The sequence below is a fragment of the Nycticebus coucang genome, chromosome 10 (assembly GCF_027406575.1).
Source record: "Nycticebus coucang isolate mNycCou1 chromosome 10, mNycCou1.pri, whole genome shotgun sequence".
NCBI lineage: Eukaryota > Metazoa > Chordata > Mammalia > Primates > Lorisidae > Nycticebus > Nycticebus coucang.
The window spans coordinates 21577105-21604267 of NC_069789.1; the positions used below are offsets into that span (position 1 = coordinate 21577105).

Sequence of the window (27163 nt, forward strand, 5' to 3'; positions counted from 1 at the left end):
TTTGATTGTGCTTTGTCTTCAGGATCACATTGGTAAAGCTGTTCTGTCTCCTCTTACAATTCTTCCAAGAAATGGTTCAGGATCTCGATGCCACTTGTTTAAAATATCCATTGAAAGCTTGCTCTTGTCTGCAGTTGATCTGGGTGCAAAGGTTTTGGCACCTTTCAAATTGAAAGCATGCTCATCTTTCATTTTGAATCAGGATTGTGTAAGCTGAACCAATTGAGATGTCTATGGTGTTGGCTATTGTTTCTGCTGTTATAAAAGCTTCACCATAAATTTGATATCTGTTCTTGCTTCAATTTTAGCAAAATACACGTTGCTCTGACAGAGCCTCTTTTCAACTGATGTCCTATGCTTCCTAGTGCCTCAAACTATATCATTTTCAGACATGATATGACAAGTTAGGATGAGTTAATTTGGTGCAAAATTTTTTTAACTTTATGCATATTTTTTATAAAACACATTTTACATGAACTTTTTGAAGATCCTTCACATATATTATTTTATATAATTGTTAATTTAAAAGATTTTTGTAAGGATTTTATAAATAAAATAACTAGAGGATACATGATGATTTTTCAAAGGGATCAATTTAAACATTTCAGAATATAATTTGTCTACATACAAATATCTCAAAAACCAAGATTTCCAGGATTAACTTCCTGTATAACACCTCATGGTAAGAAATTTTTCTTTTCTTATAAAAATGCTATTAATACCTTTCATTCTAGAAAATACATTCACTTTAAAGAAACTCAGAGTATTTGATCACTGCAATATCAATAAAAGGTAGAATAAAGAAGATATTTTAACATTTTGCAGTTAACCAATTGGTTCAGCAATATAAATGAGAGGGCATTAATAGCTATTTCGGTAAAGGGTTTTTCTTGTTTGTCTGTTTTTTCTCAGTCATCCTGGCTAGAGTGCAGTCATGTCATCATAACTCAAACTCAAGTGATCCTCCTGCCTCAGCCTCCTGAGGCGCTGGGACTACAGGCATGTACCACCCGCTTGTGCTCAGGCTAGTCTTGAACTCCTGGGCTCAAGTGACCCTCCCACCTAGGGAGGATTATAGAGATTAGCCACTGCACCCAACCTATTTCAGTTAGTTTTTCAATGACAAACAGCAACATAAACTATTATAGCAAGAGATTATAAACATCATAGATATGGCTAAACCAATCAATTAAAAGAGAAGTTATACAAAGATAAAGGATAGGTGACAATTAAAGGTAAAAGAAACATGCATTAAGAGAGAAGTGAACGAAGTTTGCATTACAAAGTTTGGAAAAAATTAAAGTAACTCTTTTAGGATTAAAATGTTAACATAAACAAATGAAACACTATGATTGCTATTTTTTGTGTGATTACTAGTCATTTTTATGTTGAATGATTTAAAATTAAAGTTAGTAGAGAGTTCTGGAAATATCAGCTGTACCACATAGAACCAGATAGGATAGCTAAATCATCACCATCCCTGAATTATTACCATTTGATAAACTATTAGATATGAGTAAGACTTATCAAATCAAATAACACATTACTGCCTTAACTGAGCGTAATTCTCAGTAAATTTTCAGATTGCATAAAGAAAAGCCTATCATAAATGGAGAAGCATGAATCCTATGTACTCAATCTTGATATGAGGACAATTAATGACAATTAAGGTTATGGGGGGGAAGCAGAAAGAGGGATGGAGGGAGGAGGGTGGGGCCTTAGTGTGTGTCACACTTTATGGGGGCAAGACATGATTGCAAGAGGGACTTTACCTAACAATTGCAATCAGTGTAACTGGCTTATTGTACCCTCAATGAATCCCCAACAATAAAAAAAAAAAAAAAAAAAAGCCTATCATATTGCTCTGCTGGTTTTTATGAGCTAGGGCCCTGATGAACACTGTCCACCCCAGATAATGACAACATGACCCATCAACTCCCCTGACCAAATTCTGGTCCCTATGTTCTAACAACATTCATCAGTATCCTAGTCCCAGCCCACATGCTTCTGCCTCTGCCAGTCATACCCAAATAACATACCTTCTCAGTCAAAGCCTCATTATGTTCAAAATCTGCTGAATGACTCCCCAGGGCAACTCGAAGCAGGGCATCAAATAAAGGCTTTGCTAATTCCGTTTCAATCACCTTTGATTTGGAAAGATGGTCCCTCATTTCAAACAATATATTTTCCACAGACAAGATCTAAGGTAAAATAAAAAAAAATAAATAAAAGACTAAGAACATTAATAGCATGCTTTACAAAAAATTAGTAAAAAGATAAATGAAAAATCAATATTTACTTAACATGTAAGAAAGCTAGTCTATTTATAGTTGACATAAAAGTAAAATGACTATGTGTGTCACACTTTATGGGGGCAAGACACGATTGCAAGAGGGACTTTACCTAACAATTGCAATCAGTGTAACCTGGCTTATTGTACCCTCAATGAATCCCCAACAATTAAAAAAAAAAAGTAAAATGACTATATAAATAGCTCTCTTATACAAACATCCTACCATTAAAATTACTAGTAACATTTTTATTTGTCAAGCACTTTATTGATTTTACTTGATTTTTGACTGCAGCACAGAAACAAAAGCAACACTGTGAAGGGTTTTGTATGCTGTGTTATAGAGCGTGGATTTTAATAGTGAGCAATGTAGAATATGAGGCAATACGGAGGTTGGAACTAGAGTAGGAAAAGGCAGTTGGCTGACACAACAGTTAGGGTGAGTGAGTAAGGACAAGAAGAGGTATGTCGCATGCAAAGGTCCCTAGATCCCTGTTTTGTTAAGAAGTCCTCTCAGGAGGAAATTTGTAAGGGTATCAGAGAAGAAGAGGTCAAGTGAACAATCTGTACAAAGACATGGTTTCAGGAAGAGTCTGGTCCCAGCCTGGTTCCCCGGGAAGCTCTGGAGCCGAAACCAACAGACTGTCCTTAACGCCAGAAGCACATCCATTAGCCATTAGCTGTGAGCACCCTTCCCAGGCCTCTGTAGGCGAGGCGCTTCCTGTCGGCCAAAGGCAATCCTTGGAAGACAGGCGCTGATGAGCAGGTGGTAATGGGGGTATCAGTTTGGTAAAGTGCATCTGGGCAGGGCACCCAAAAGCATCACACCAAAATTGAGCACTCTGGACTCCGAAATACTATATCCATTATTATTCATCTGACACTTAATGCATGAACTTTTTCACATGGTGTGAAACTAAAGCATAAGCTTCTCTGGGGTGAGAACTAGGTCATGTGCTCCTCTGAGCCTCCATGGTACTCTGCTAAGCACACAGGGGCGTCTCAAAACACAAAATCTTTGGAAAAACAAAACTAGCATAGTTTTAAGTTGGAACTTCAAATATATATACACACACATGTATACGTACATATTTATATTTTACACAAGAGCTGGCTCTAAGGACAAGAGGTTACCTGATGAGGTAGCTCCACTTCCACCTTCTGTTGACTAGTTCTGGCGCTGTGAAGACAAATGGCAAGAAGGGCTTCGAAAAGTCGGATGCTCTGAAGTGAGCTCTCACGTGCTGCACTTGTAACTATCTCTGCTTCCTTGGAAACAGCTTCAGTGGCTGGAATGTTTTCCACATTCATGGAAGAAATATACCGTGACTCTAACGTACCTAAACTGTCAGCACTCGTTTTTAGACTGCCCAGTTCTGATGGTGTGCAGGCACTTTTTACGGTCAAAGGTAATAAATCTTCCTTCCTAGCTGTCTCGGGTTGAGAAGTTCTGCTTAAATCCTGGTTTTCATTTACATTTGTATCTGCCTCCTTTTTCCCTTGCTCCACTTCATGACTACTGAACAGACTCTGTATTATCATAAATATTAACTTATAGCATACTTGGAAACCACCAAGTCTATAAAACTGTTTCTGGAAGACTGAACTCAACATGTAGATCCGATGGCACATAGACCAAATGTCTGCAGCCTGGTGCATGTGTTCTGGAGCGGGCAGGACAAGGCTCTCGAGAGATAAGCATGGCAGCATATGACTTAAAGGTTCACTGGCTGTGCTGTCATAGCCAGAAGTGTCTTCTGAATCATTGGCCGACTCCCTGTCAGATTCTGCTTCTTTGCTTATACATAAAAATGCCACACAGAGGAACAGGTTTATGGTGCTAATATGAGTATCCTGGTTAGGAGTCTTCCATTTCTTAGGATAAGTTCCTTTGAGGTTGGCATAAAATTTGCTGAGACTCTGAGGAGAATCTGAGTAAGCCTGCTGGTTATGAAAAGAAGGACCTGAATTTACAGAGGACAGCTCCTTCTGTTCCGGGTCTCTCCCATCAATACCTGGAACTGACGTACCTTTCTGTTGTTCCCCTAGGCTGATTATCAGTGTTTCAAATGCTTTTAGGGAATGATTTCGAATACCATTTAGGTAATTTAATTCAATTATTTGATTTACTCCATTACAACTTAAAAACAAATCTCTTATTACCCTGTGAAAGAAAAAAAAGCATATAAAATATTTCATGTATAGAAACATCACTTATAAATAAGTACATATAGTATGTAATATACCATTACTGCACGTGGTATATACTAAACACTGCCTAATTTGATTCATCAATTCTCTGGCTAAAGTTCTTAATTAGGTGTGACCAAGACCTAACTAAGAACCAATAGTTACTTTCTAACTATTCTTACACTGCATATATGGCTCCAGCAGAATTTAAAAAGGAAACAATACAATACAATACATGCATGCCAAATGAAGTGAAGTAATTCAGGCAAGAATATTTTTCTTCAAATGGCAAATTTTATATAAATTCTAAATACCACAACTACCACCACACTGTGAAAGCAGGCAGGCATTTGTTTGTCTGTTTAATGGTTCATTTAAGACTTTTTGTTTGTTTTAAATCTGCATATGATAAAGGTGAAAAAGCAAACTGCAGAGCTGAAAATCTTTTTCAGAATGTCCAGCATCACCTGAGTTTCCCTGTAGTGTCTCTTGTAATGTGGCTGGTTGATCTGAGTCAGTGATATGAATATTAAAGAAAATTTTCAGCCCTGACTTAAGTGAGACTCACCCATCACTAGCACTAACTAGTGAACCCCAGCAGTAACGTTAATATAAATCAACTCAGTAACTCTCGGCCCTTACTTTACAAAGATTGATTTTGCCCACAAATATGATAAGGAGTTACAGAACTTTCCAATCAAAGTCAGCTCTACTTAAACAATGTTGGAATGTCAGAAATTTAAAACAAAAAATCGCAAGGCAATGACTTAACATCAATGTTAGTTTTACAGTAGTTGCACTAAGGTGGACAAAAAAATAACACACGGGAAGACAATAATGCAGATTATATATTTTTAAGTTTTTTCAATGGCTTATGTATGAATTTGAAAAGTCAATCTACTTATACAGAAGCAAAGTTTATCTATAAAATTATTTTTTAAATATATCAGACTTGACAATCACAAAATCTGGAAAACTCGTTGGTGGAATGAAAATAAATTTTAGTTTTCTTCTTTTTGCTTATCTGCATTTCCTAATTTTTCTACATTTATTGCTTAGGTAATAAATGTAAATATTCTATTTAAAAATAATACCATTAATACCACTATGTCAATAAATAATTATGATTTTCTGTTGTAAACAAGTGAATGCCCTTTTAATTTTCTATATTTTACCCATAAAATATTGTAAGCATTTTCTCATGTTCAAACATGATCTCTGTAGACATTTTAATGACCAATTATAGTCTATCAGTTAAACAGAAAATAATTAAACTTGTCCTGCTTTTAGATACGTATCTGTGTTGCATCCTTTTTTTTTTCTCTCAGAAATATATTTAGTAGTTTACTTTTCACTAATACAATAAACTCAATGGCTCTATCTGCTCCTCTACAACCACCCTGGTAAAAACACATACATACATGTATGGACGCACACATAAATCATTAAAACAAATCGGACACAGGATGAGAACTTTTTTGTTGACAAACTCAAATTAAATCCTAGGAAAGAATAAATACAATTATACTACAGGAGAAGCCTTTGAAATATTGGGGAAAAAAATCTACAAACACACACACATACACAAATATACAAACCTGGATTTGAGTAGGATAGGCAGAGTTTTTAAATAAATCTGAAGCACTTCCTGAGGCAAACACTGGTTATGGTGGCTGCATAGATGAGTCTGAGCTGAAGTAACGCTTAGGTGTTGACAACGATGTGCTAATTCAACTCCTCTTTGGAGCACGGGATTAAATACATAACTATACAATTTCCACTGAACAATTACATTGCCTTTCAGAATTAAACTGCAAATGTGATTTGCAATCTGCATATTCTGTAATCTGTCTTCTTCAAAAATAAAGTTCTGATAAGCCTTTAAAGCATCCCACTTCCACAACAAGTCTTCGTATCCACTGCTAGGCAGGATCCCTTGAAATCGGTAGGAAGGACTGGGTAAACCTGAGGAGGGTTCAGCATCACCCGAGTCTCCCTGCAGGATCTCTTCTAATCTGGCTAGTTGGTCAGAGTCAACGGCACAGATATTGCAAGCTGCTTTTTTAATTTTTTGTGATACCTCTGCTCCTCCTAACTGATCCAAAATCAATTTGTTAAGGATGTTGAGTATATGCTGTTGAAAGTTTTTCAGTGCTGGCAACTTAAACGCGTGGAGCAAAGGGACGATTACAGATTTGGGATCCATACAACAGCAGATTCCAACGCTATGAACGCCCGACAGGATCTGGACGCAGGTGCTGCTCAAGGAAGCCTGCTGCAGTAGGCGCAAACAGCGGTGAGCACACACTGCAATGCAGCAGCACCGCTCGGGGTAGTAGACGTCTCCATCTGCAGTCTCTTCAAATGGGTTCTTTGAAACCTGGTTTTTAAAAGCTGAAACCAGAAGACCTGAGAGATCTCGGTGATGATGCATAAAATGAGAATATTCACAGCGCCTGTGCCTTTTTCTTGTACACATTGAATGATGAAGTTGCTCGGATTTCACTTTTTTGACAGTGCTTATTATTTTCATCACACTATTTATTAGGGCTTTCAAATGCTCGGAGGCCTCAGGAGGAACTCCATCTCTTAAAGCCAGCCATTCCATTTGAAGAACTGCTGTTTCAAATAAATTAAATCCATGATGCTGAATGAATTCTTGAACTAAATCCATGGCTTGACTGAAGTAGAAGGGATTTGAAGCCACACTTTGAAGACAACAGATGAGCATCTGTAGAACTCCTTCCAGAAGCTCAGGTAGAAGAAGGGCTCTATGACGATACTTTGAAAACACAAAATCTTCCTGAATCTCCTGCAATGTTTTCTTTTGCCTTGGTGCAAAAGGGTCAGGCTGCTTCTCCAGGCAAGTTCTAATTTTTAAAGCTGCCCTAAGCAATTCAGTTAAATTTTTTCTAAGACTTTCCGGCATCACATCTGCAGTACTAACATCGACTGACATAAGATGCAACACTGTTCGAAAGAGCATCCGCTGAATCAAAGCCACCGGCTCTTCGGTCCAACCTGCAGAAACCATTTGACTCTCCAAGCTGTCACTGAGATTACAGCAGTCTCCAATGCCTGCCAGGAATTCAGTCAGTGTGGGCACTACGCTGGCTGCTAGAGCAGATGTGTGGTTTAAGCTAATGTCAAATTTACAAACTTTTTCTAATAAAGACAACAAAACATGACATAAATCAAATGGAGAATTGTTCATGTTACTGATAACAGATAAAGCAGCTGGCTCACTTAAAATGTCAGTGTTTGACTCCTGTCTTGGAAAAATCTCTCTGGAATGTCCCAAAGCCCTGGTATCAGGAGGAGGCTGTTCTTTGGTTGTCAGGTGGTCAAGTTTAGCCGTCAGGTGGTCTTCTTTAGGAGACTGTGTTACAGAATGCTGCAGCAGGTAGGGCCTTCTATGCTTATTCATTGCTATGCTTTTTTCATCTGAATTGGCTTCTGAATCTGAGGTGGACAGCTGTGTCTTTCTTGCATCTCTTACAGAATAGCGATGGGTAGTTTTACGCTGTCGTCTGCTTTTTCGAAAAGTGTTTACTTTTGCAGAAACCTGACCAGACAGGGCACTTTCTTCTAAATGTAATTTTTCCTGAGTTGATCTTTGAGAAGTTGTGTTCTTTTCTTTGGTCAGGATTACATCCGCTGAGAATGGTAGATTAAAATCTAATGGAAGAAAGAAGACTTGGAATACCGCAGTATGTTTTAAACTCAATTTGCACAAGTAATGATCTCATTTATCACCCACTGTAGGGCTTTATCATCAGTATATTTCTGCTGCAGGGCTGACTTCCTTCAGTTATTTTGTGCCTCTGGGTTACTTCCCCCCACACTTATCCTCACTCTAAACACCAGTTGGCATTAGTTCAAAGGATAAAAAATGGTTTTAAAAACAACAAAGGAGAACAGAATTAAGAAAGTAAATCTGACTTAAAAGCATATATTACATTCCAACTTTAACTTAAGAGACTCTTTAGATTGTCTGGTATTCGTTGCTGCTATAACCATTTTAAAAATCTCCTCCAATAGTGTCACTGATTTAGACCAGGGGCATAAAAGAAGATACAGGGACATATTATATTATCAAAAATACAATATGGTTTATAGTCCTGATACAACTTAGAAACTGTAAGATTTTCCAAAATTATTTCAGAATCATACTCTATATAACAAATGTTCTCCAAAACTGAGGTTTAAAAAGAGTTTTTCATTCAAAAGAATTGCAGTGGAACCTCCATAACTGACCACTTCCCTACAGGGATCACCTCAAGTTGACATAATAATTTTCATAGACCAGACATGCACCGCATGTACGTTATCAGTACAGTGGACCTATACCCCCTTGGCTGGTCAACTTACAGAGTGTCTCAGGCACTGAAATAGTGCCTTAGTGCCTTGAGCCCGGGCCTTCGTGTACTATACTCAATGACTGTTTATTGAAGAAATGATCAAAATTTCTGTACTAACTAAAAGAGATAATTAAATTGGTCTTTCCCCTTGCTATAATATGTAATGAGGGCTATACAAAAATGCAATTGCAATATTAGGGTGAATAAAAATCTGTTAAATAAAAGATTTGTGAACCAGGTGTTGTAGCTTACACCCGTAATCCTAACACTCTGGGAGCTTGAGGTGGGAGGATCGCTTGAGCTCAGGAGTTTGAGACCAAACCGAGCAAGAGTGAGACCCCATCTTTACAAAAAAAATTAATTAATTAATTAAAAAGGCCGGTGAGGTAGCTCACACGAGTAATCTGAGCACTCTGGGAGGCCGAGGCAGGTAGATTGCCTAAGCTCACGGGTTCCAGACCAGCCTGAGCGAGAGCGAGATCCCATCTCTAAAAATAGCTGGGCTGAGGCAAGAGAATCGCTTGAGCCCAAGGGTTTGAAGTTGCTGTGAGCTATAATGCCACGGCACTCTACCGAGGGTGACAAAGTGAGACTGTCTCAAAAAAAAAAAGAAAGAAAGAAAAATTAACCAGGTGTGGTAGTACAATGTGCCTATAGTCCCAGCTACTTGGGAAACTAAGGCAGAAGATCACTTGAGCCCAGGAGCTGGGGTTACAATGAGCTATGAGGGTGCTACTGTACTCTAGCCAGGGTGACAGAATGAGATTCTGTTTCAAAAAAAAAAAAGATTTGTGCTTTAGCTAATAGAAGGAAAACAAACCAGATGAGGAAAGGGAGAATTATAAGGAAATTCACAAAGTCCATCCAAGTAAAAGATTCATGCAATGAAGACAACTTCCCCAAAAAAACATTTATCTGATTTCTTAAGTGATTAACAATATTGAATTCTACAAATTCAGAAGTTAATGATCTTAAATATCATAAGACCTTAGATACCTCCCTCAAAAGAGCCCTGTGTCAGAAATGGTCATGGGGAAAACTGTTAATCTCTCCATTAAACATTTAAAGTTTCTTATACTCTCTCTATATACATAGTTACTATATATCTACATAATTATTATACATAAAAATTATATGTATATCATTTTTGCAAAATCAGAAATGAAAAATATCTATTGACTCAGGTATAATAATTCTACCCAGCCTTGAAACAAAATATTACTTCAAATTTATCCTTTAAAAGCAACATTAGAAAAACTAAGCTAAAACAAATACTGCAAAGGTAATTTATGGAGTACTGGTAACAGAAAGCAGTCTTTCAAATAAGCAAAGAAACTCTCATTTCTTTCTTCAGACTTTCCACTGTGCATTATTTTCCATAATGCATACCCACACTGACTCCTTTTGAGAAGGGTTCTGCTTCTCCATGTATTTTCTAATCATAAGTACATTTAAGTAATCCCCTAAGAAACATCATGGCTTTTGAATTATTAGGAATAAAAATGAGCTTCCCTAAAGAGTTTTTCATATTTAGCATGTAATAAATTACAAATAATATATACTGTTCTGAACCTGAAGATGTGGCAAACCATTCAGGCAGAATTCCAATAAAAACTATTTTTCCAGCGTAATTCTGATAACACAAGGGATGGATGTATTGAGGGAAAGACATACCTTTTGCTTTTTCTTCCTGAACAGGAATCTTCCATACCAGCGGCAGAAGTGACAGAAGAAGAGTCAGGAGTTCCTCTCTACACGTCAAAGCCTGTGTCAGAGACGAAAGAGTCCTTCGTGTTCTAAGGGGCAAGACTCATCAGCTCTTAACATCCCACCTTAAATGGAACCAAAAAAGCCTTTTCCTTGAAAGGTTGCATTTAAGAAGCTAGGAATCAGATTAACCTATTTTAATTCCAATTACAGTTGTGATACTTTTCAATTTATAAGCCTTGCTAGTGGCAGAAGAATGTAAGAGTATTTGACGGTATTTAGCACATTCTTGCTCATATTTTCAAAAATAGCTGCTATTACCACCATGCACATGGCAAGAATTCCTCACCTAAGAAGAAACAGATTTACTAGGTGAAAATGAAAAGTTAAGCCCTATTCATTAGCAAACTCATAACACTAAGTTACTAGGAAAATGTAGTCTTCATGCAGTTAAATATAAAACTCAGAAAACAATTTTTAAAAAAGAAAGTGACATTATTAACAAATGACACATATATAAAGAGAGAAAGACTTATTAGTGACAGCAACCCAATAAATACTTATTGATTACACGCTATGTCCACAGGACTACTGTCTTACCCTTTCTGGAGGTTATGGTCCAAGCCCTGGAGAAGGTCCTTTCATTTGGTCCATAAAATACATACAAACAGTTAAAGAACAATAAAAGGCATGTGGTGTATAAGTAAGTACCCAGAGGTGGTATGGGTATTTGGTTCAGAAAAAGAAGCAATCCTCATGAGTTAGAAGTGTGGAAGTAGGGCTAGCCAGAGAGAGCTGGGCCTGGGATACCGGGATGGCAAGGATTTCATGACAAATTAAGTTTGCATTCCTTCCTCACCTCAATCTCTAGGGAGGGGTCCAGTGACACAATCAGACTTACTGGGCAGAATTAGGGCACAGGGTAGTAGTCAGTGTAGGGGCAGGGAAACAACAATCCAGACATGAGAGATGATATTATTTAGAATATTATTTAGATTATTATTATTTAGAATACTCTAACAATAGAAGTGAAAAGGAGACAGACTTGAGAAACTCTGAGAACTGAAATGACTTGCAGCTGATTATCCTTGGGGCATAAGGGAGAAATAAAAAGTCTAAAAGGTCTCGCAGGTTTCTGGTTTAGGCCACTAGGTAGCTGATAATATGCTCACCAAGACAGGAATTGTAGGAGTGGCGTTAGGTTGGGGTAAAGATGATGGATTCGCTTTTTAGACATACTGCATCCGATAAGCCTGTGAGATATCCAAATGAAAAGTGCTTTTTTCAATAGGGAACGTACAGATCTGAAACTTTAGAAAAAGTTGTGAAATAATAAAAAGATCTGAGAGTCACTGGCAGAAGTCAAGGACACCTGTGAACTTTCCCAGGAGAGAACGATGAATGACAGGAGGAGACTGTGGAGAGTGGAGCTCTGGGGAGCATTTAAAGAATAAAGGACGGTTTAGGGGTGGCAGTATGGAGGGGAAGCCTGCACAGAGAAACCAAGAAAGAGAGCAGATCAGCAAAGAAAGGGGGGTGAAGGCAGCAAAGATGCTGCTCTCGGTATAAAATGGAGACTGAGAAGCATTTGGTGACTACAGGGTCCCTGGTGACCTTAACAAACACAGATCTAATGGCGTGATTAGAGTTCAAGTCAGTCATAATAGGCTGAAGAGTCAAAGGCTCTGAGAAAGCAGAGACAGAGCATTCAGACTTTGTGCCGGTCATGAAAAGGCTCAATGTTCTTCAAAAGTAAAATCTAAATTCCTTTTCAGGCTTAGAAGACCCTTCATGGAGTGATTCATGTGGACCTGTGCAGCGTCAGCTCCCACCTGCCACCACCGCTGAGGCCCACCCACATACTCAGCAGGTAAGGGTCTCCCCATTACTGGTCCAGGTACTCCCCAGTATGTCCTCCTTACATACCCTGGTCCTGCGTTTTCCTATTCCCATCCTCCCATCTGCCAAACTCCAACTCATCCTTCAGGTCCCAGTTCCTACAGGGAGACTTCTCTAATGCCTGGCCTTTCCCCCTTGGTAAACTCAGCTTCCATGTTCTTGATTTGCTTCCATTCCAACAACCATCCTGCTCAACTGTTAACGTCTGAATGCCCATTTTCCTCTTGTATTCACTCAACATTGAGCCCACCACTCCTTATGTGCCAGGCACTTCAGATGCTGTGGTGAACAACAAAGACAATATTGAAGGCCACGTCTCTAAATCCCTGAGCTGCAAATGCTGACATGGGTGTGGAGAGAAGGGAACACTTACACACCGTTGGTGAGATTGCAAACTAATGCAGCCCTTTTGGAAAGAATTACAGAGAATCCTAAAAAAGCTAAAAAAAGACCTTCCATTTGATCCTGCAGTGCCATTACTAGGAATCTAACCAGAAGAAAAAAAATCATTTTAACCGAAGGACATCTGCACTAGAACGTTTATCACAGACAATTCACAATCACCAAGACGTGGGAACAACCCGAGTGCCCATCAGCTCACAAACGGGTAAATAAACTATGGTTTATGTACCATGTAATACTATTCAGCCATAAAGAAAGATGGAGACCTCACGTCTTTTGTATTTACCAAGATGGATTTGGAGAAGATCCTCCTAAGTAAAGTATCACAAGAATGGAAAAGCAAACATCCAATGTACTCGATACTAATATGAAACTAGTAGATGAACATCTACAAACCCACATTACCTTACCTTACTGGGCAATGTAGGGGTACACGGCACACCACCCTGATGAAGGGCTCAACTAAAACTTGGACTTTACCTAACAAACGCAAATAAGTAACCTAATCATTTGTACCCATATATTAATCTGAAATTTAAAAAAAGAAAGACAACATTCATATCCTCATGAAGCCAACATTCTAGCAGAGGAAATGGATAAAAATGGGTACAAATAAAAAAATTTCAGACATAAAGCAGTGCTATAAAGGAAATTAACCAAGGCAAGAATTAACAGAATGACAGAAAGGGGGACATTTTAAATAGACTATTCAGGATGGGCCACGTGAACAGATACTTAATTGATGAGAAGAAGGCGTCCATGCAAAGATCTGGAGAAAAAGGACTCCCAGCAAATACATGGAAGGTTGGGAAGGGGTTTGGCTTTTTCATAGAAAGGAAGCTGGACACTGTGGCTGGAGCACAGCAAGAGGGACATGTAAGGAGATAAAATTGGAGGGTGCAAGCTGGACAAGTGGGTAGTGCCACATCTAGTGGGCCTTGCAGGTCCAAGGCCCAGATTGAGCAATGCCTCTCCCCCCGCTTGAATTTAATCTCTAAATACGAGTTGGATTTATCTCTAAATATGATGGGAAGCTTTCCCAAACATACTTCACAGTCCTCTCGCAGGATTCAGTCCCTCATCCTCAGCAACCATCCCCTTTTTCTATCACCCAACGCCTAACACATACTTGAGTGTTCGATAAGCATTCACTGCATGAATGACTCTAAATTCTGGATACAAAGTAAAAATTTTTTCAAAGGGTCCCACATCTATGTGCTTTACTTTAAAATTAGTAAGACTAAAGATGCCTGAATAACTTAGAGATATCAACATTTTTTAACATCCCAGTAAACATGAACTTAAAAATTGTTTTCTCCTGTAGAGTCGTAATCTGAGTCTTCATCTTTAGCACTCTAATAGCATTCCAATGGGACCTGCAGAAATCTCCAGGATCTGTGAAGTGCAAGAAATACTGTCCTATTATTTAGCCCTTGCTCCTTAACAGTACACTGGCAAATCCTCACTGCTGTGTGAACAGGCATTCCAGCCTCACGGCACAGGGTCTGGAGCTTCCCTCACGTCATCCCACTCGGCTGAGGGCTCCCCACCAAGGCCCAGACCCAGCAATGCCTTTTCTGTGAAGCTTCTCCTGCACCAACCCAGCATCACTATTCTTCCCTTCAGAACTTCATGCCTCTTGCCCCGTTTCACCAAGCAGATTAGCTCTTGGGAACCATGAGCCTTTCAAAAGAATGAGATTGAAGCAAGCACAGATTGGGGGGTTTGTCCCTCTGCTGGAATTGCAGGCCATCCTGTTGCCCAGTGCAGCAGTGGGAAAACAAGTCTTTGCTTCATATTCAGTTACCATAATGGCTAATACTTTTCATTACTGGAGCAGCTCTCTTTAATCCTCTGGACCTGTTTTCTTTAAGTATGGTATATTTCCAGATTTAATTAAGCTTTCTAGTCTCAAAGAAACCACATATGTAATTCTGTTCTATTAGAAGTCATAAAATGTTTTTTCTCATATATGTGGGCACTCTGACAAACTACAACTTGCAGCCCTGCATTTCAAGCCACGCTATAGTTTAATCCTCCAAGGTCCTAAATATGCACACCAGTTACAACGTCCAGAAAAACAAGGTGTTTACTCATGTCATCCAAGCAGAAAGCTCTTAATATGCCATGTTAGGCAATACATGCCCTAAACATGTCCATCCCCTGGCTATTTCCAGACTATCCAACCTAGAGAAATCTGTCAATACCATACGACTCCCATTTTTGTTTTGTTTTTTTTTTTTTAAGAGATTAGGTCTGGCTCTTTGAGCCAGGGTGGAGTACAGTGGTGTAATCAGACTTTACTGTAATGTTGAATTCAATTCCTGGGCTCAAGCAATGCCTCAGCCCAAGTTGCTGGTATTACAGGTATGAGCCACCATGCCCAGAAGCTACTTTTATTTAATACTTAACTTTTTTTGTTGTTTTTTTGAGACAGTCTCAGTCTGTTGCCTGGGCTAGAATGCCATGGTGCCCACAATGATGTCCAGCTCATTTTTGTATTTTTAGTAGAGACAAGTCTGGCTCTTCCTCAGGCTAGTCTCGAACTCCTAAACTCAAGTGACCCTCCTGCCTTGGCCTCCCAGAGTGCTAGGATTACAGGTGTGAGCCACAGCACCTGGCCTTAATACTGCACATTTTCGTGTCTCTATTTCTATGGAGAAATGACTGTGTCATACCTTTTTTAATTCCCCATAGCAGCAATAAACAGTAAAATCACCTTCAATTTCACTGTAATCGAGGTAATAATTTTTCAATTAAACTCAAGAAATATATTTTAAGTACCTCCCAGGAGTCAGGTGCTAGCCCATTCCAAAATTATTGTTTAGTCTGGGTTTTAAATTAATTGCCTATCCGAGCCACTCAGAAGTAGTAGTAACAGGATGGGAGAGAAAGACAAATGAGTAAGGGAGAAAAGGATGAGACTCAAACTACACTGATGTCTAGAAAGTTGCAGAGACAGAGGGGCACCAGGCCAGTGGGGCTCGGGGACCTCTGGATGCAGTCCATGTTCCCTGCAGGACTGCATCCAGAATGTGACCAAAAGTTACTGAAGTTATTCTGCTAGGTATTATTGGTATTACCTTAAGTCTGTATCTTGATATGCTAATTAAATTTAATCTTCCACACATAAGCAATAATATTATGTGTACTCTTTATTTCTTCTCTTGGAATTTTATAATTATTTCTGATATATTATATGTGTAAATCTTCTTTTCTAGCTATGTAGCTATAGCTAAAGGAAATAATATAAGTTTGCCTTATTCTGTAACTTTACTGAAGTGTTTTCTTGATAAGTTTTTGGATTTTTCTATATATATCACTTTTTAAAAAATGGTATTTTTATTTCTCTTTCACACATTCAGCTGTCATCACTTAGATATTCTGTTTCAATACTACATATCTTTAAAACATGATATCAAACAGAAATAGTAATAAAGAATTATAGGGCCAGGCACGATGGCTCATGCCTGCAATCCTAGCACTCTGGGAGGCCAAGGTGGGTGAATTGCTTAAGCTCACAAGTTCTAGACCAGCCTGAGCAAGAGCAAGACCCCCATCTCTAAAAATAGCCAGGCATATAGGCACCTATAGTCCCAGCTACTTGGGAGGCTGGGGCATGTGATGCCATAGCACTCTACCCAGGGTGACAAAGTGAGATTCTGTCTCAACAACAACAACAAAAGAATTATACTTATCCTGGTCCTATGTAGAATTCTTTTTATTTTTATTTTTATTTTTATGTTTTTGAGACAGAGTCTTACTCTGTTACCCAGACTAAAGTGCCATGGTATCAGCCTAGCTCACAGCAAACTCCCAGGCTCAAGCAATCCTTCTGCCTTGGCCTCCCAAGTAGCTGGGACTACAGGCAGCCACCACAACACCCAGTAAATTTTCTCTATTTTTTAGAGATGGGGTCTTGCTTTTGCTCAGTTAGTCATGAACTGCTAACCTCAAGCAATCTGCCCACCTTGGGGTACTAGAGTGCTGGGATTACAAGCATGAGCCACCATGCCTGGATGTAGAGCTTCTTTTTTTTTTTTTCTTTTGTGGTTTTTTTTGGCCGGGGCTGGGTTTGAACCCGCCACCTCCGGCATATGGGACTGGCGCCCTACTCACTGAGCCACAGGCGCCGCCCTGGATGTAGAGCTTCTTATTAAAAACATTATTCATTCTTCTAATCTTTGCATATGAATGAAATCCTCTATTTCTAATTTGTTTTTAAAACTTTTGTGTTTTTTTTTTGTTTGTGTGTTTTTTGAGACAGAGCCTTAAGCTGTCACCCTGGGTAGAGTACTGTGGCATCACAGCTCACAGCAACTTCCAATTCCTGGGCTTAAGTGATTCTCTTGCCTCAGCCTCCTAAGTAGCTGGGACTACAGGCCCCTGCCACAATGCCAAGCCATTTTTTGGTTGTAGTTATCATTGTTGTTTGGCAGGCCCGGGTTGGATTTGAACCCACCAGCTCTGCTGTATGTGGCTGGCGCCCTAGCCACTTGAGCTACAGGCATGGAGCCTGTTTTTAAAACTTTTGTCAATAGATGAATTTTGTCAAATGTTTTGAAGTCTCAAGATAATTATATTACTGTTTTTTCCTATTGATGTCAAAGATTACGCTAACAGTTTGTCTTAAATTAGACTAGGAATTTTTGTAAACGTTTTGTTATAAAGGACCATACAGTAAGTCTTTTAAACTTTGTGAGTTACTCTGTCACATATTTTTCTGTTTAACAGTCCTTTAAAAATGCAAAAACTATTCTTAGCCTGTACTAGTATAAAAACAGGTTAATGACAGAATTTAGCCCACAGGCTATAGTTTACCCAACCAGTTCCACTCCATCTCCTCCTCCCCTCCCAGCAAAGAATGATTATTAAATGGCCACAATATTCTTTTTTTTTTTTTTTTTTGTAGAGACAGAGTCTCACTTTATAGCCCTCTGTAGAGTGCCATGGCATCACACAGCTCACAGCAACCTCCAACTCCTGGGCTTCAGCGATTCTCTTGCCTCAGCCTCCCGAGTAGCTGGGACTACAGGCACCCGCCACAACGCCCGGCTATTTTTTGGTTGCAGTTCAGCTGGGGCCGGGTTTGAACCCACCACCCTCGGTATATGGGGCCTGTGCCTTACCGACTGAGCCACAGGCACCGCCCTGGCCACAATATTCTTTATTAAGACACCAGAAACACTTAAGGTGGTACCTAGCAGAACTTGTCCACTAGACAAAAGTATTACTAAGATTCTTGAGAGTGTTATTTCATATAAGCCTTAACAGACCATAGTAGAGAGAGGCCTGTTTCAAAAACAACGACAGATATAGCTTTGGGGGCATGCAGTGGGCCCCACTATGTTTCAGAGTAAAGCTACACCACTTTTAAGAAAGTTGTACTATTGAAAGTTCTAACAGCTACTTTAGTAGCTAGAAGGGACAGAGACTATTCAAAATGAAAAGAGGCCTCTGGGCTCCCACGTTTCCACAGGCAGGACACAGAATAAGAAACCTACAAATTATAGGCTATTTATTTTGGAAAAGAGAAGATATCTCAGAGGGTAGAACAAAGGGTGCTGGAGAACCATGGATCAGCGAGCCATTCCCACAGAAGAAAAACATATTCTTGGCCCCCAGAATGGGGGGTGTGATAACACGTGTTCGACTGGGTTTCAGAACTGCTGTGGCTGAGGCACGGCTGTGTGTGCGCTTCCTGTCCCTCTCCTTGTTGAATGTAAGTATTTATTGCAATTAACTTGTCCCCATCTCATTATTGTATATAAAGTGCATTGGGGCAGATATCCTGTCTTTTTAGTTACAAGTTTCTCAATCAAGAAGAGCTGTGACAAAAGTACTTCTGTGTGGAAGCCTCACCTACATTCAGAACTGATGCGTATAATGATACCATGAACTTGGAGCTAGATGCCATGATGGAATGATGATACGGGGAGAGGCCTGGGGGAAGGGGATTGAGTGTAGGAAGAACACTAATAATTTTGGACAGAGAAGAGACTATGGTAGATTAAACATGGCCACAAATTAATTGTATTTCCTCCTATCAATTGTTAGAATCTATTTTTTCATCCCTTAAATCTGGGCTGACCCTATGACTTGCTTTGACCAAAAGAATGTAATCAAAATGATGCTATACGACTTCTTGCAGTTCTTCACCCTCTTGGAATGCTCCCGTCATCATGGGAAGAAGCTGAGTCACCTCGTGAAAGATGACTCTCTCCATGTGGATGAGAATGGAGGCAGCCTAGACAACAGCCCCACCCAACAGTCCTCAAGTCAATCTGCTAACTGACCACAAATTCAGATGTGAACCCAGCTGAAATCATAAGGAGCCTATGTAACTATTACAGCTGAGCCCTGCCTGAACTGCCAATCATAGACCTATGAGCAAAGAAATCACTGTTATTTTGTGCCACACAGTTTTGGAATGTGGTCTATTAGATCACAATCAAGTAATACATTTACTGCCCCTATCTATGATTACTCTGGGTATTAAAGGGAGATAACTCAATAAATTACTCTCTGTGGACAGCACCCCTGGCGAGTGGCTAAGGGCTCCATTGCAATCATACTCTCGCTACTCCAAGAAATAGGAATCCTAGCTCTCCAAACCCACTTACTCCAGATAGACCCACCATGCACAGATAGAAATAGTGATACTAATGCAAACAGGACCTATAGAACTAGGTGTAGCTAATTACTGTTCATTTCTCATAAACTTTACATCTAAAAGTCTGCAGTATTCTCCAACTTTTTTTTTTTTTTTGAGACAGTCTCATTTTGTCATTCTTGGTAGAGTGCCGTAGCATCATAGCTCACAGTAACCTCAAACTCCAGGGCGTAAGTGATTCTCTTGCCTCAGCCTCCCAAGTAGCTGGGACTACAGGCACCTGCCACAACGCCTGGCTATTCTTAGAGACAAGGTCTTGCTCTTGCTCAGGCTGGTCTCCAACCTGTGAGCTCAGGCAATCTACCTGCCTCGGCCACCAAAGAGCTTGGATTACAGGTGTGCGCCACCGTGCCTGGCTAGTATTCTCCTACTGTAACAATTTTTGCCAATATTACCAATAGCTTAATAATAATTAGGCAATAATTTTGATTGCCTACTCCCTTGCTTTAAAACCTATCCAACAGTTTCAGAATTAAATTAAGCCATGTTAATGCCTTAACCCGGTGTATAAGATTTGGCAGGACACGGCCTCTGCCTTTCAGGTCTCCTCTCTAGCCAGTGCCCCACATTCAGTCTTTGCTGTAATTTCACAAGGTTCCCTCTCGTTCACTGAATTTGCTGTTCTTTCTCCAGCCTTTGCATTTGCAATTCTCTTGTTCTAGCGTTTCCTGCCTTTTTGCCTTGCTTATACCTATTTAGGGATGTCAGAATGTCTAGGAAGCATTCTCTCTCTTCTAATGCTTTTACTAATACTAATACTCCCCGAATACTTTTTATACTGGTTCTTCACCATTTATTTATCTGTCCACCTCATCAAAAGCTAAGAGCTCTGTTAGCAAAAGCTAAAGTCTCTGTTCTTTCATCTCTGCATCTACTACTGGCCCACAGTAGGTAAATAAACCAGTGAATAAACTATATAGCCACACTTCTAAAAGTCTAATATTTTTCTTTTATATTTATTTTCTATATTACTCTAGATAGCCCATTTATGCAGTACTAGATAATAAAATGATAGCATTACAAAAATGTAGTAAGAATAAAGCACTTTCCTACACAGAAAATACCTAAAGATAAAAGAGACTTATCACAACATTTAAATTGTATTTTGTTTATAAATGCATAATCTCTTTCAGTAAAACTTTGTATTTTACTCAGCAACATAAGTAACAACTTTATAAAATATCCATAGAATATGAATGGATACAGAAATCATATATTACCAAAATTTTAAAAAGTAGTATCTATAGCTCACAGTTGTGTACACTAGTCCAATTTTGATATATTGTGTTGGCAACATCACTGTAATTTTCTATCCCATTATGTGAGAATAACCTATATATTTATAATTAGGGTACAGAAGAAATTAGTACCCATTATCCTCAAATATTGCATGAAAACAATTTTTACACTGGAAGCAATCTCTTAAGTCATCTGGCTGGATTTTCTTATGTTACTGTGAGGATACTGAGATCTGGAGCAATTAAGTGACTACCTAAAGTTACCCAGCTACTTGGTACTGGTGCCAAGATTAAAACCAAGAATAATTGTTACTTTTTAGGCTGCGCAAAATTTCTTCCAAAAAACTTGTAAAGGTCTGAATATAAACTTCAATGTTGTCATTTTTAACCATTAAAAAAAAGTTTTCACTATTTAAACAAAGTATTCTCCCCAAGCATAGATTAAAATGTTTGTGTACAATAAATTATAAACAAAATGAGGTTTATCCCAGAATGCAAAGTTAGTTCAACATTTAAAAACCATCAGTGCCTGTGGTGCATTTTACAATGGTACATGTTAAATCTACTAAGTGTAGAATATAAATGTCTTAACACAATAACTAAGAAAATGCGGTGAAGGCTATGTTAACCAGTTTGATGAAAATATTTCAAATTGTATATAAACCCAGCACATTGTACCCCATGATTGCATTAATGTACACAGCTATGATTTAATAAAAAAAAAAATAAATCCCAACCAGAGTTAAAAAATAAATAAAATAAAATAAAAACCATCAGTGTAACTCACACACATTATAGAATAAAAAAGAAAAATCCATCTGATAGTCTCAACGGAGATAAGAAAGACATTTGACAAAATGTAATATCCATTCAGAATAAAAACTCTCAATGAACTGGTTGAGAAGAGAACTTCCCCATTTGATCAAAAGCATCTAAACAACCCTGAAAAGCTCACATCACATTTAATAGTGAAATACTGGATGCCTTGCCTCATGGCAGACACAAAAACAAGGATGGTCACTATTACTGCTCACATCTGCCAATGCGCTAGAAGCCAGGACAAAAAGCAAGAGAGCAAAACAAAAGGCATAAAAATAGGGGGAAAGTGAGACTGCCATTCACAGATGACATGATTGTTTACCTCAAAAATTCTAAGGAATCTACAGAAAATTTTCGAGATCTAATAAATTTAATAAAGGCACAGAATACAAGATCAAACACGAAGTTTGATACAAAAAAGTAATTGTATTTCTTCCCCGCCCCCACTCTACAGTTTATTGGGTTTGTAACTGGACAAAGTCATATGCATATAAAATGAAGCTGACACTAAAAAGTAATTGTATTTCTATGACCAACAAACAATAGGAAAATTTAAAAATTTAAGTATCATTTACAAAAGCATCAAAAAAGAATATTTAGGATAAATTTAACGAAAAGAACATGCAAGACATCTACACTGCAAAGGTCCTAAAATGGCCAAAAATTATTGAAAAACAAGATTAAAATTAGAAAACCTACACTGCCTAATTTCCACACTTATTTTCATAAAATTACAGTAATAGATAATACAGTGTAATATCTAATACAGACTTAAGTATTACAAGAATGGAGAGGCAAGAATCCTACGCATTCAATGGAGAAGGAACAGACTTAAGTATTACAAGAACAGAGAGGCAAGAATCTTATGTATTCAATGGAGAAGGAACAGACTTAAGCATTACAAGAATGGAGAGGCAAGAATCCTATGTATTCAACTCTGATATGAGGACAATTAATAACCTAGTACACAGTGGGGGATGGGGGAAGGGGAGAGCAGAAAGAGGAAGGGAGGGAGGGGGATGGGGGGTCATGGTATATAAAACACCTTTTGGGGGCGGGACACAAGTATAAGAAGGATTTTACCTAACAAATGCAATCAATGTAACCTACCCTGTTTCCCCGAAAATAAGACATCCTCCGAAAATAAGACCTACTTACAGGAAAGATAAGACGTCCCCTGAAAATAAGACCTAGCGCATCTTTGGGAGCACTTTGTACCGTCAATGAATCCTCAACAATAAAAAAAAAAAGAGAGAGAGAGAGGATAGAAAGGAACCATAACTTCTGCCTCAGACCACATATAAATACAGTAGAACCTCTAAAGTTGACCTCCCAAGGGACTGTAACAAACTGGTCAACATACAGAGGTTGTCAACATAAGGAACAAAAAGCCTACTGTACTGATATGTACATGTGGTGCATATCTGGTCTATGAAAATTAGGTCAACTCTTAGGAGGTGGTCAACTCTGGAGGTTCTACTGTATTAGGGAGGATGTACAAAGACTGGAATTCTCAGATATCGCTGGTGAGAATGAAAAATGGTACAACCACTTTGAAAAACAATTTGGTAGTTTCTTATAAAGTTAAGCAAACATGTACCCTCTTTGAACCAGCAACTGTATACCTAGCTATGTACCCAAAGGGGAAAGAAATGAAAACATTCACACAAAAACTTTTTTTTTTTTTTTGTAGTTTTTGGCCGGGGCTGGGTTTGAACCCACCACCTCCGGCATATGGGGCCGGTGCCCTACCCCTTTGAGCCACAGGCGCCGCCCCACACAAAAACTTTTATAAGCATGTTCACAGCAGCTTTATTTATAACAGCCAAATGCATACAACCCAAATGGTTAAACAGGTGAATAGTTAAGCAAATTGCGGCATGTGAATCTCAGAGACACAAAAGTACACACTGCCTAATTCCACTGATGTGAAATTCTACAAGCAAAACCACACTTGGTTGCTAGAAATCAGAACAGTGGTTTTTCTTGCAGAAGATGAAGGCGAGGGACTTAACAGAAGAAGCACAATTCTTTCCAGGATGATGGAAATGGTCTAAACATTGATCTGGGTAGTGGTTCCAGATGTATATATTCATCAAAACTCATTCACATATACACTTAACATCTGTGTAATAACTGTATATAAATTATACACAATAAAGTCTGTTTAGTTCCTTATATTAAACATCTTTTTTTTTTTTTTTTTTTGAGACAGAGTCACTCTTTGTTGCCCTCTTTGTTGTTGTGGCGTCATAGCTCACAGCAACCTCAAACTCTAGCGCTAAAGTGATCCTCTTGCCTCAGCCTCCTGAGTAGCTGGGACTATAGGCACTCACCACAATGCCCAGCTAAGGTTCTGCTCTTGCTCAGGCTGGTCTGGTCTCTAACTCCTGAGCTCAAGCGATCCACCCCCCTTGGCCTCCCACAGTGTTAGGATTGTAGGTGTGAGCCCTACTCCTGGCCTATATTAAACATCTATTAATAAAGAAAAAGAACTACAGTGGATGGGCAAGGGCTTAAGTCACCTCTTCCCTAGATACTCAAAAAATGAGTATTCTATTTGCAAGAAGCACAGTTATAAAAGCTAAAGTTCCTCCTGAAATGTACAGCTTTGTGTCTACTGTTAGGATTTCATCTTAAATGACTAAGTCTTGCTCAATTGATTTCTCTTAAAGACTCAAGTGATCAGTCTCCATTTCCTCATTGAAAGAATTAAATGCTAAAAGCCCCACTTTAAATGGCTACTTATTTTCACTCAAAAGACAACTTTTATGGTTCCTATTATCATTGCTATAGATATTACAAAAAGTAATTAGGTAGAAAGAAGGCATTAAAAATATTACCATAGGTTAGAATCATGAATCCTATGTACTCAATTTTGATATGAGGACAATTAATGACACGGTGGGGGTGGGGGAGAGCAGAGAGAGAAAGGAGGAGGGAGGGGTGGGGAAAGGAAGAGCAGAGAGATGAAGGAGCAAGGGGGATGGGGCCTTGGTGTGTGCCACACCTTTGGAGGGCAAAACACGATTGCAAGAGGGACTTTATCTAACAAATGCAATCAGCATAACCTGATTTCTTGTACCCTCAATGAATCCCCAACAATAAATTTAAAAAATATATATTACCATAGGAAAATACATTATTGCAATTATGACCTGAATAATTTCAGTCATTTAATGCCTTAAAAGGTATTTTATGACTTAAAGAGAAAGTATTCTCTTTACCACGTTTAAAAAGAAAATGTTATATTTGAAATCCAACAGACTTGTATCCAGAATACAAAAAGATAATACACTGGATAATAAAATGACCATAAAAGTGGCATAAAACTTGAACAGACATTCACAAAAGATAAACAAATGGCCAGTAAGTACACAAAACAGTGTTCAACTTTGGTCGCTAGAGAAATGCAAATTAAAAGTGTGAGATACTACTTAATATTCACTTTGAATGTCTCATACTAAAGACTGACAAAATAGTAATAAAAGTAAGCAAAACTATTACTTCTGTTACAACATGAATGATTTCAGTCATTTAATAATAGATTAAAAGATATTTCATGATTTAAAAGAGAAAGCATAAAATATATAGAGACAGAAAGCAAATTAGTGGTTGCTTAGGGCTGAAGGGTCGGTGGAGTAGAGAAGTAAAAGCTAACGGGTAAAGGGTTTCTTTTTGAGGTAATGAAAATGTTTCAAAATTGACTAGTGATGGCTACACATTCTGTGACTCCACTAAAAACCACTGAATTGTACATGTAAAATGGGTGAATTATATGATAAGTGATTTATATCTCAAGAATGTTATTATTTAAGAAGCTGTTGAGATCTTGATTGGAATTACATTGGAATCTATAGATCAATGTGGAGAAAACTTATCTTTACAATACTCATTCTTTCAATCCATAAACATTATATATTATAGTTCTTTATTTACTTGGGTCTTTTTTTGGTTTCTTTCAAAAACGCTTTCTAGAATTCCGTACAGAAGTACTATACATATTTTATTAGATTTACTCCTGGGTATCTGATGCTATTCATATGGTATCTTTATAAAAGCTAACAAAAGCACTGAATATAGGGTAAGAAAATGAACAAATCTTTATTGGAAGTGCAAATTCATCACGTTTCTAAATTATAACCTTGATTCTCTACTAATAACCACAGTTATCTCACTGACATTAGGGTTAGAAACATGGTATATATGATACAATTTCAGAAGAAAGGCCATTTATAACTCGAGATATTTCAGACACTTTGGTAAGTGTATGAATAAACAATATTTTCACAAGGAGAGCTACCTTTTTCATAGGAGATGACTTTATCTCAAAGAGAATTTAGAAACTGTGTAACCCAGAAATGATTTGTGATTAATTATAAAATACTGATAGGAATTATTTGACATGAAAATATTACCTGGTCAATGATAGAATTCAGCTTGGTGAGTAACAGAAATCCTCGACCGTGGACAAGGTACTGTCCCAGGGCCGCCATGTGTGTCTCCTCCTCCTCCTCCTCCCTGGCCTCCACCCTCTGCACCACCGCATTGCAAAGCTGGTTGACATCAGTCAGAAATTCGCGTGCCAAGGAGTTACTGTCAGTGCTCATGACCGAGCTGTGAAATACATAGTACAAAAGAGATTAGAAAAAAAGAATGCAAACTTGCTTTTAAAAAGTTGTTTGTTTTTAACTGAAGACTGCCTTCCCTGAGTATTGGTACTTAACCCTATAATACTCCCAGGCAGAGTTCTGACCTAGTCAGGTGCTCCGAACGTAATTGCTGCCATGGCAGAAATGAGTATTGGTCTGAAATGCCTGAGCATAGCCCAGAATGGGTGTGTGACAGCTTTCTTTCTTAAATAGAATAAAAATAAACCCATTACTTATAAAACGCTCTTACTTTACATGTTTTAAAACAGAAAAAATGGTATTTTTAAAATATAAACTTTTTTTTTACTTGATAGAGCCCACGATCACAGATCTAACCATCCAAAACACCAGAGTTCAGTTAATTTTGGGGGGTAGGGGGGTGGATTTCCCGTCAAAGGAATAAAAATTGAAGACTTCTCTCAGCTAAAGTAATGCCACTTCACTTACTACACATTTGAATCAAATACAGGGCAATGTGACTTTTTTTTAAGATTAAGGAAAATATTATAATAAGGTAAAGCAAGTAGAAGAGGGAGGAAAATAAACATAGAGACAAGGGTAAAAATTTCAAAAATGAAAAATCATGAATAGCAAAATCCCCCAAGAATTTCAAGAAAAAGTATCCAATGTACTCAGCCCTACTATGAAACTAATTTATGGCTTTCACATGAAAGCTATAACCCAGTTACAACCTAAGAATATGGGGAAGGGGGAAAGGGAGAGGAGGGAGGGGGAGGATGGGTGGAGAGAGGGTGATTGGTGGGATCACACCTACGGTGCATCTTACAAGGGTACATGTGAAATTTACTAAATGTAGAATATAAATGTTTTAACACAATAACTAAGAAAAAGCCAGAAAGGCTATGTTAACCAGTATGATGAAAACATTTCCAATTGTATATAAAACCAGCACATGGTAGGTACCCCATGAC

At 38.4% G+C, this 27163-nt stretch overlaps 1 protein-coding gene across 9 annotated transcripts in view; it reads right to left on the reverse strand.

The window, feature by feature from the left end:
• The window catches only part of LYST (lysosomal trafficking regulator), a 205892-nt gene that overhangs the window by 152544 nt on the left and 26185 nt on the right, over positions 1-27163 (reverse strand). For all 9 annotated transcript variants that reach the window (XM_053605218.1, XM_053605216.1, XM_053605215.1 and 6 more), the window contains 5 exons: positions 25998-26196; positions 10516-10606; positions 6079-8158; positions 3425-4454; positions 2040-2201 (listed from right to left, as the gene is read on the reverse strand). In XM_053605218.1, coding sequence (XP_053461193.1) covers positions 2040-2201; positions 3425-4454; positions 6079-8158; positions 10516-10606; positions 25998-26189 — 3555 coding nt within the window. In that variant the 5' untranslated portion in view covers positions 26190-26196. The remainder of the gene's footprint in view (positions 1-2039; positions 2202-3424; positions 4455-6078; positions 8159-10515; positions 10607-25997; positions 26197-27163) is intronic.